Source organism: Trichechus manatus, unplaced genomic scaffold, assembly GCF_000243295.1.
Source record: "Trichechus manatus latirostris isolate Lorelei unplaced genomic scaffold, TriManLat1.0 scaffold00127, whole genome shotgun sequence".
In the NCBI taxonomy this organism is placed as follows: Eukaryota; Metazoa; Chordata; class Mammalia; order Sirenia; family Trichechidae; genus Trichechus; species Trichechus manatus.
The window spans coordinates 5,617,883-5,628,861 of NW_004444063.1; the positions used below are offsets into that span (position 1 = coordinate 5,617,883).

Consider the following 10,979-nt stretch of genomic DNA (forward strand, 5'->3'; position numbering starts at 1 on the left):
GTGGGTATTGAGAAGGTGGGATTCCCTGTTAGGGGAGGAGGGCATTCCCTGTTGGAGGAGGAGGTTGTCTCTGAGCAATCAGCTCTGGGACCCTCCCCCAAGCCCTCGTGACTACTACAGCTGGCAGCGTGCAGCACGGTCAAGCCTGGCTGAGCAGAGGGAGCAGTTCAGTCATTCCTTCCAGTTCACCATCTCTCCTCCCCAGAAGGATGAGCCCCTGTCAGCACATTCCCAAGCAGCTCCACTTTGCTCCTGCCCTGCTCCCTGAGACGGTGGTTTGTCTCCCTCTCCTGGGCGCTCCACCTAAGCCTGCCAATGTCCTGGGTCCCAGCACTCACTTGGATGGGCCCTCACAGGGACTCCCGCTCTGTGTTGTAGGTGATCACGGAAGCCAGCACCGGCCAGGGCCAGCACCTCATCCGCACACCCTTTGCCGGAGTGGATGACTTCTTCATCCCCCCAACAAACCTCATCATCAACCACATCAGGTGAGACCAGCCGCCATGCTCCAAGGCACTGCACACTCCGGCTCTGCCCTGCAGGCGGCAGCCTTGCCCTCTCACCATCTCCCCGCTCCTTCCGGGCTGGCTTTGGACCCATGGGGAAGGGATGGAGAAATGGGCCCATCCCTGGTAAAGACTCATGGCTTAGTTCTTCGGGTGGGTCAGTGACCCTGTTCTAGTTAAGGAGTACATTCACTCCTAATGCCCTCAGGGGCCCAGTGAGTCAGAAAGCCTCAGTCCCAAGAGAAGGACAAAGGAGGAAGGAGGAAGCAAGAGTTATTTGAGTACCTTCTACTTGCTAGATACAAAAACCCTACAGATGGGGAAACTAAGCCTCAGAGAAGTTAAGACACTGGCCAAGGTCACACAGCCAGGAATTTGCAGAGCCAGATTGAATGCAAGGCCAGGCCTCCTTTCGGTGCCCATGCTACTTTTGACCCACTGTTCCTCCAGGAGCCCCCCAGAGCAAACGTGCAGGGGCCTGCAAGGAGGCAACACGGTTTGCCACCACAACATAATAGCCTAATAATCATAGCCATGGCCACAACTGCAAATCTCGTTGTCCCAGCCTGCTCGCTCCCTCTTCCCTGTTCATCTCCGAGAGCCCCGACATTTTCTGTAACCACACCACATCGAGAAGATTACACCTGCCCTTTAAGTAATCAAGACCCCAAGTGTCTCGTGGCACTAAATATTTATGCCTTTCTTTAATCTGATGTCAAGAACCTTTCTCCATGAAGAAATGGCTCACTTTTGCAAGCCAATGTTGGACTTCTTAAAATAGGATTCACCCATTTACCTTTGCCCCAAGGCAGAAAGTCACCGCCATATGAACCCCTCACTGCAGAGGATGCTGGGGAAGAGCCTCTAAGAGTTATGAATGGTGAGACTGGATTATCAGCCCCCCTTACAGAAGCTGAATTCAGCTGGGGGTGTGCAAACACTGTAGCTCTGCAGCTCCCATGTGTGGCTTTTACATTAAAGTTCCCTATAAAAGCAGGGTTTTCCTGCCTGTCCTTTCCATGCTCTGGCTTTTTAAGGATGCTTTAAAGAAGTGGCTGGGGTGGGGGAGCATTTTCCCCACTCTGAAGTACAGTTATTCCAGAGAAAATTGCAGAAGAGATTTGTCTGTATTCCCATAGGTGGATATAGAGCCAAAGGGCCTCTATGAGCAGGGGATTGAGGCAGAGGCTCTCGAGATCAAAGGCAAGTCCTGCCTCCAGTCAGGTCTTTTCAGCAACCAACCTCCAAAGAGAAACTTCAGAAGGTCCTGCTGTGAGCAGCTACCACCCACTCAGATCTTACACTAAACTTCTCTCTCACATCTAATCCGCCCAACAGTCCTAGAGAGTAACTACCCTTTTCAGAGTCAGAGGCTCAGAGAGGCAAGCAGCTCACCCCAGGCTCTGCTGCTAGCAGGGCAGCAAGGCAGCACCAGCCATGTCCCTCCAAGGTAAAAGCTTTCCCTGGCCCCACTGCCCAAGGTTCTTTCCACCAACGTCATAAATGTGGCTGAGAAGAGGCTGCTCCCTGCCTGTTCCTCTCCCAGGAGAAGGGGCACTGAAAGGACATCTGTACTTGTGGAGTTGCATGTATATCTCTGATTACCAACTAGCCAGTTATTTCCAGAAAACATCTAGGATGCAGGATTTCCTGTCTTGTAATTACAGCACAAGTCAGGGCAGACACCCCTTGTCCTTCCCATCCGTGCTTATCCTCCAGGCACAGGCTCACCACAGACCGCCGGCACAGAGCCTCTGGGAAGCTGACCCCAAGGCGTCCTAGAGGGAGAACCTTTATCCTCCTCCTTTACCATTTCAAAAGATGAGTGCATGTTACAAGAGCATGAATCTGGGAATATTTGTAACTCAACTGCATTTGGTTTGAGATCACAAATGAGTCACTTATGAAGCCAGCCCTACCCCGTGATTGTTGTTAGCTGTTAGTTGAGTCAGCTCCAACTCATGGCAACCCCAAGTATAACAGAAGGAAATGTTGCCCAGTCCTGCACCATCTTCACAGTTGTTGGTGTGTGTATGTTTGTGTCCATTGTTACAGTCACTGTGTATTTCGCGTACATTACAACCTAGAGGGCTCATCGTCCAGTACTATTACTGTTGTTGGTTGCCATCAGGTTGATTCTGGCTCCAGGTGACCCCATGTTGCAGAGTAGAACTGTTCCATAGTTTTCAAGGCTGTGACCTTTCAGAAACAGATCACCAGGCCTGTCTCCCAAGGTGCCTCTGGATGGGTTTGAATCACCACCATTTCTGCTAATAGTCGAATGCTGAACCATTTGCACCACCCGGGGACCTCCAGCACCATATTGGGCAATATTCTGTTGTGATCCATAGGGTTTTCATTGGCTAATTTTTGGAAATAGATCACCAGGCCTTTCTTCCTAGTCTGTTAGTCAGGAAGCTCCTCTGAAACCTGTCCACCATGGGTGACCCTGCTCGTATTTGAAATACTAGTGGCATAGCTTTCAGCATCACAGCAACACACAAGCCCCCACAGTACGACACACTGACAGATGGGTGATAGTGCCCTCTGATAGATCGTTTTGATAGACTGTTAGAGCATTGGAGGATTATGATAAAGGGGAAACAGAAAAGGGCAATAGTTTAAGACAAATGACATACTCCTACCCCGAGAAGAGGCCTCCCAGCCTCTGGCTGCAATTCTTCCTCTTTCAGGTTCGGCTTCGTCTTCAACAAGTCTGACCCTGCAGTTCACAAAGTGGACCTGGAAACGCTGATGCTCCTCAAGACCATCAGCCTGCAGAGCCACGGCTGCGTGCCACAGGCCATGGCCCACACACACCTGGGTGGCTACTTCTTCATCCAGTGCCGACAGAACAGCTCTGCCTCGGCCTCCCCTCAGCTGCTGGTGGACAGTGTCATGGACTCCGTGATTGGCCCCAACGGTGACATTACAGGCACCCCACACACGTCCCCCGATGGGCGTTTTGTCGTCAGTGCCGCCGCCAACAGCCCCAAGCTGCACGTGCAGGAGATCATGACGTGGGGGAAGATCCAGACCCTCTACGACCTGAGGGTCCCCCAGGGCATCTCGGCCTTGGCATTCCAGCGCTCCTTCACAGAGGGCAATCAGTACTACATCTACGCCGCCCTGGAGACGGAGCCTGACCTGCTGTTCCTGGAGCTGTCCACAGGGAAGACAGGCGTGCTGAAGAACTTAAAGGAGCCGCTTGCGGGGCCGGCCTGGCCCTGGGGTGGGCCCCGCACGATCGTGAGGGACAGCGGGCTCTTTGGACAGTACCTCCTGACATCAGCCCAGGAGTCGCTGTTTCTCATCAACGGACGGCAAAATGCACTGCGATGTGAGGTGTCGGGCATAAAGAGGGGGACTACAGTGGTGTGGGTGGGTGAGGTATGAAGGCACCCCAAGCAGAGCCCTCCACCAGGGAGCACTGCCCAGTCCTGACCACGCAGCCCCATGCAGGCGCACTGTACATTTTTACGACAAAAGCAAAAACCTGTATCCGCTTTGTGGTTCACCACTGGTCTTCTTGCAAGTTTCCTAGTATAAGGTATGCGCTGCTAACAAGATGGGGTTTTTTTCCGTTGGGAAGTATGATTTATGCCTTGAGCTACGATGGGAACACATGCTGCTGTGTAAAGGAATCATTTCTGTGCCGTGCTACGCGCCACATGACCTGGGGATGCTGTGGAGCCAAGAGATTCTGCTTTCCGGGCTGGCACTTCTGTTAGTTGCCTTCACATAGTCATTGTCCTTTACTGCAGGATCCAGCCAGACTTCACCCTGGGGGAGTGGCCCAGAGCCCAGCCTGGGAGCGGAGGTGTACCAGGCACAGGGGCTCTCCCTCCCGGCCCCAAAGCCACGTCTGCCCTTGCTCTGGCCCTTCCTTTCTCCTTCACAGCTGCTTCTAGCTTTGCTTTTCATTTGACTTGTGATGAGCCTGAGGGACACCCTATATGACTTGTTGCATCTTTGGGGTTGGGGAAATCACTCACTTTATTTTGGAAATTTTTGATTAAAAAAATAATTTTTTATAATCTCAGATGCTAGTAAGCAGAAGGATGCTTTCCAAGGTCCAGCTCTATTCTTCCCTGCCTTAGGCCAAGTCTCTGGGAGTCACAACCCCACATTCCACAGCCAGAAAGATCTCCTGGACGTAACAGTGGTCATCCAAGAATGATGATCCTCTAAATCATTGCTACCCCCATTTTTCTAAGTGCAGATTAGGCCACCACATTGGTAAAGAAGACTCAATTCAGTGTCAGGACCCCCAGAGACCAGGACGGACCCTGTGTGCCTGCTTTTCACCACTAAAGGGGGGACATTGCATTAGCCAGGCTCCATCCCCCAGGTTCAGGGTAGACTGGGCTTGCCTGGCCTGGTGTTGGCAGTCTGCAGAAGACAGTGACCCCAGGCTCACTGCAGAAACCCCAAGGACACAAGTGGGGTCCAGCGTGTTTCTTAGGCTACCCCTTGTACAAACAGATTTCTTTTCTGCCTGTGGCCCTGGCACTCAGCTCAGGTGGCTCCAGTCTCTGTGTCTGCACTGCACACATAACACATTTCGGTGTGTGTTTTCTTACACACAGCTTCCCTTTCCCCAGTATGCACACACTCCAAGATGCAGAACCAGGAGGAGGCAGGCTGGCCCTGGGCATTATTCCCAAATGTCTCAGGCCACAGTGGGCTTTCAGGTGCCTCTGAGCTTCACCATGGGCATCGAAGTGCAGCCGGACCAGCTGTGTGAAGACAGCCAGTGTCAGAGAATCTCAGCAAGGAGGCTCATGTGGTCCCGGAACACTCCTTACCCTCTTGCTCACATGAATGGCCAAAACACACTTACACGCTTTCTGCTTGAGTGATCATGTTTCAACCACACGGGGTTGGTTGGGAGAGGCTGTCCCATTATAGACCCTTTAGCTAATTTAGTCACCTTCACCTGACAACATGGCCATGATTTCTCTGTGCTGCTGAGAAATGACAACTGTCAGGGCAAGGAAGACGTTGACTGCATCTCTCCAAATACAGCTCTTTTATTTCCCTCTGACTGCTCACCACCCTCCCCTCCTCCAGAGTTCCTGAGAGCAGCCAGGTCCACCACATGCCTGTCCCAGAAATTGGCCTAGACATGTTCATTCAGGTTTCAGACTCTAAAGGTGAAGTGTGTAGATATATATGGAGGTAACTGACTTCAAAAGCCTGGTATTCCATTTCAAGATAGCTAGGAAGGATGGATAACACTCTCACTTTTTTTTTTTTCTTTTCCTGCCTCAGTGTCTTGATATGTCTACTCCCAAGCTTATACTTTTAGCACTGAAATTCTCCAACTTGCATGAACTTCTCCCTTTGGTGAAATCTTCTAAATTGTGGCAGCCCCTGATGGAAGGAGAGTCTCTCAGCCTAACAGAAGAGTCTCGTCGACCACCTGGCTAGGACACTGGTCCATCCTGGTGGCCAGATGCCAAAGAACAGGCCATCAAAAGCAAACTCACTTGTTAATCTGGGAGTGAAGGAGTCGTCTTCTGCAGCGTCTGTTCCTTTTCTGCTCTTCCTTCCACTTTTAGGTTTGAACAGCTTGTCTGTCTCTCTCTGCCCTCACTGTGCAGCTACTGGAGACAGCATGTGTAGGTCTTGTTGCCAGCAGGCTGGACATGCTGAACTGGAGCAGGAAGATTGCAGGCCTGAAGCCTAGGCCAGAGTTTCACCAAGGCAGGAGTGAAAATGTTCAGTACTGAGACCACCAGAGCTGCTCAGGTTGGAGGCCCAAGAAAGGCTGACCCACACTCTACCTGGCCCTCCTCCCACTCACCAGCCCCAGAAAAGGCTCCTGGAGCACAGTTTTAGAACCCCTGGTGTATGATGGCATCACTACAGGTGGGCCTCCTTAAAGGAACCCAGCAGGTGATCCTTCTCATGATCCCAAAAGGTCAATTAACAACTGATGTTTTTCATTATTAAAGAAGCATTTGCTTTACCAAAATGCCACTTACATAATGAACTGCCTCAGTCATTTTTTTAAATAAAATTAATTTCACAAAAATTCAACATAGTTTTTTTTCCCCAGAATAACAAACACCCAGAGCACCTGTAGTGACATAAAGGATTTGAAATTGAGACCCTCATTCTCCTGCCCAAGTGGGCAGAACCCTGCTACAAGGTTCTGGGTCCACCTAGCCATCCACAATCGATGGCAGGATAGTGATTTGTCTTCTAGATGATTGACACCGTGGCTGCAACAATGGGCTCAAACGTATCAACGATTGTAAGGATGGTGCAGGACTGGGCAACATTTCGTTCTGTTGTACATAAGGTTGCCATGAGTCAGAGCCAACTTAATGACAACTAACAACAGATGATTACATGAACTTTCCTCACAAGCAGGCCTGAGAATGGACCTCACCCAATGTGGTGAACGCCATCACCCCAGCCTACAGCAACACTGACACACCAGCCCAGCCTGGGGCTGGCCCAGGCTTATTTCTTATGTCTGCAAGTCATCTGAGTGTCCTGCTGCCTTCCCCAGATCCCAGGAAGTATCTGGAAGAGCCCTACAAAGCCTTGGATGAGGCCAACCATAACACTAAACTTCAGATACTGTCTAGAGGTAGCACCACCAGAGAAGTTCAGTCCCTGTAATTCCCACACACAACCTGACCTTCTCCCCATCTCCCTGCTCATCTGTGCAGAAAAGGGCTCCCAGGTCCAGGCAGTGGCCCTGGAGGAAGGCTTTCAACCCCAAATAAAGTCATGAATTACCTGGTGCCCTGGAGAAATTTGACTAGCCCATCTTCATTTAAGAAAGCAGCCAGGAGTCGGCTTTGTGTGGCCACAACTTCCTCGTTTTCTGTTGACCAATAGCCTGTGAACTAAAACAGATTTTAGAAGTGAGATATGAAACAGATTCATTCTGGATGTATTTTTGTACAAAAGGCTTAAAAAGTTGGTTCATGTTTCAGAATGTGTTTCATTCAAATACCACAGACGATGAGCTATCTTCATTAGCAAATCCCACCCCTGTCTCTCTCTCACCCTCCAGTCCTCCTCAGAAGCCAACCTCTGGGAGCTGACACAGCTCCCACCTCCCTGCTACTCATCCACCTATCTACCTCACATTCGCCTCCCCTGTACCCAACACACCCAGAGTGCCACACCCCTACCAGGCGGCCAGGCAGGTACTGTAGGATGATGACAGCGCTGACATGGACATCTTCTGCCCACCTCCCCCACCAGCACCCCAGATCCCACATCACATGCAGTCAGAACCCATTGGGACACATCCCCTTGCTGCCCAGACTCACATACCCCAAACCTTAGCTCACAGCCCTTCGGAGGTGGGTGACCAAACCAGAGAGTTCAGAACTGTCAGAGAAGTTGGATCAGATATTGTCAGGCAGGGACCACCAGGCAGAAGGAGAGAGCCCATGACAAATCCGCCAAGCTCGTCCCTTACCGAGCCCAAGCTCCCCACCCTCCCCTCCATTCCCATTCTGTTCTCTTCTTTCCCTGCTCCCTTCCTCTGCCTTAGGCCAACTGCTCGTGAGCCACTCCACAACAGCTCCTGCTTTAAAGGGACACCTGACCTGACCGCAACACCAGATGCCCAGTGGGTTTTGTCCACACTGCTTTCTTGCCTTTGGGTACCAGTGAGAGGTCACTCCTAAGGTCAGATGCTCTATTTGCTCCCAGCCTGGCAGGTAGATAAAGCAGTTTTGTTCAAGAAAATCACTAGCTGCCTTGGTCTGTCTCTGAAATTGTAGAACAGAGATGCTTTAAAGATTCAAGGGGGGAAAATACAGTACCTATCCTCAGGGTGTGACTGCAAGACTCCAAGTAGCCAGTGGGAATATGGCTTGCTTCCTGCTTTTGTCCACACCAGACTACCGGCCAAGTCACTTGAAGATTGGACATCTTATCCAGGCCTGCAGGCTTTAGGCACCAACCACCCGTCAGGCACCTGAGTCCAGCGATCATGGTCTTACGCATTCATGTCCTTCTTTGGAGCTGTGGGCAGCAAGGGGGAGGCCTAATTTAACCAAATGCAATGTGTGAAATTATGAGAAATCTGGGGACAGTTGGGATTGGCCTCCCAAATTAACAGTCAGGCTTCTTTAGCCAGCACCAGAGAGTTCCACATGGACTTTTTTTTTTTTTTTTTTTTTTTTAACAAAACCACAGTTCACACGCCTCTCTTTCCAAACTCAACTTGGTTGATATGGGACCATCCCTTTCCTATGTGGCCCCAGAGAACATGGGCCACACTGACTCTAGAGGGCTTAGCCTGCGCTCCACAAAGCAATAACTGTTGACTTGCCTCTGCACCATGCCTGGGGAGCCATGGCCTTCCACGTGTCACGGCGGAATCAGAGAATGCTGACCTATGGAGGCAAACTCTTCAAGATCAGAGCTTTGTTTCCTAGTAAGGGCAACCAGTACTGGCTGGTTACTGGGCTCCAGAGCTCTAAAATGAGAAATTTTCCTAAATCTAAACCTTTATCCACTGCCCAGCCTTATATCTGCCATAGCTTTAAGAGCTGTTGGCCCCTTGCTACTTGAGCTACTTCAGAGAGGTGAGAAAAGGCAGGTCTGGAAGGCGCTGACTCCAGACCCTCCGCTCACCACCCTCTTATGACTGGCCAGCCTCCTGCCCTTGGCCTTCCCTCCACCCTGCCCCTGGCCTGGCTTTGCTGCACCCTGCCTTTCCCATGTTGCTTGCGCTTTCTGAAGGCTGTGTGTCTGAGATGATCTGAAAGCAGAACTGGGCATGAAGTTTTGCTGGAGTGATCACGCACACTGTTTCATGCTGTCATGTAGCTGAATGACCTTCAAAATGTGAAGCCACACACACCATTCGTCTCTTTAGATTCTCATCTTTCCCCACCTTAGAAAACTTTCAGATCTCTTCTGTCAAGGCAGATTACGTTATTTTGAGCAGTTGTGTAGACTTCAAAATATATTTTCTGTAATCACCAGTGTTTCTCAAAAGGCCTCCTGTAATTACTATACATGTGAATTTTTCCTTATTTATAAAATATATATAAATTATTTTTAATACATCAACTTTAGTAGAAATTTGTACCAACACAGTAATGATATGTGGCATTTGAAATAAGTTTGTGTTTACTTTGACGTATTACACAGTATTACACAGTATTGAACACACAGTGAATTTGCAGTAACACTTGATATAAAGATGACTCACAAACTATCATAAAGTATTGTCATTGTAAATGCCCTTTTTCTGATGATTTTACAATAAAACCTGAGACAAGTTACCTTTTTTTGGTGCCATTCTGTTCACAGGTGTTAAAGTGAGAACTGATTAAGGCAGGAGCACTCGAGGTCCTCGGGGACCCTAGCCAAACATTACTCCCTTCCCCACCGCCATTTTAGCTTCATGATCATCAGTGAAATAGCCCCCGGTCTAGCCCAGTCCAAAGAGCTGCTGGGCAAGGACAGGAACCTGAATCTGGAAGTCTCTTTTCCCTGTGCTGAACTTTCAGCTTCCAAAACACAGAACTGACGTCTGATTCAAAACTTCTCACCGCCTGCCCTAGAAGGCCTGAAACTCACTGCAGCCTCCGGACTCTGATCCATTTTTGACTCCAGTCACTCTTGGTTCTCATCCAGGTAGATGTTCTGGCTAGGAGGTAGACTGTGTGGCTCAGTACTCACCAAGCTGCTATTCAGGAGCACCTACTATGTGCCAGCACTGTGCTAGGTACCAAGGATAGAGGACTGAACAAAGGAGACACAGTCCCTGCCCTCAGAGAACTCCCAGACCACTGCACCAGGTTGCAAATAAGATACCGCGCCCCCTGTCTGCTGGGGGAGTAACAACAGTTGAGTCCTTACTCTGTGCCTGGTCCTGGGATAAGCACTTAATAAGCATCTGTTTTAAACTTTACAATAACCCAGCAAGGTAAGTGTCATTGTTATCTCCATTTTACAGAAGAGGAGACTGAGGCTCAGAGCGGCAGAAGCAGAATTCAAATCCAAGTCTATATGGCCAAACTACATGCTCTTAACCGCTGAACCTGCAACACCCACCTCCACAAAAGGTCTGAACCATAGATACTCCGGTCTCACTTCCTTGCAGACCTCCCGAGCAGCACAGGTTACATACAGCAGAAGCTCTGCTATGCTCTAACTTCTGTCCTAAGAGAGCCAACCACCCAGGCTGCCCTCCAAGATTTGGTCTTTGGCCGGGTGCCCTGGTACAGGAGGAAAGGCTACCACATAGCTATTCAAAATGCACCGCTGGGACTGTGGCAGCTACTGCTTTGTCATCTCATTTTCTCTCTCATTAACATTAGGAGGGAAGGCCAGCAGCTCCCTGTCAGCTGAGCATTGCATCAGTCCCAAGCCCCAAAACTCTTGGTAGAAAGCAGAAAGCACTGGTAGCTGGTTTCCTCACCACCCAACAGAGGCTGGGCTCAGTGCACACGGTCTGGATATCTCTATTTGCTCACAGGC

General features: G+C 50.1%; 1 protein-coding gene across 1 annotated transcript in view; it reads left to right on the top strand.

Annotated features, from left to right (window-relative positions):
* The window catches only part of FSTL4 (follistatin like 4), a 482,307-nt gene extending 478,405 nt beyond the window's left edge, over positions 1-3,902 (top strand). Inside the window, 2 exon segments of the mRNA XM_004384723.1 lie at positions 379-488; positions 3,200-3,902. Coding sequence (XP_004384780.1) covers positions 379-488; positions 3,200-3,902 — 813 coding nt within the window.
* The last annotated feature ends 7,077 nt before the right edge of the window (positions 3,903-10,979 follow it).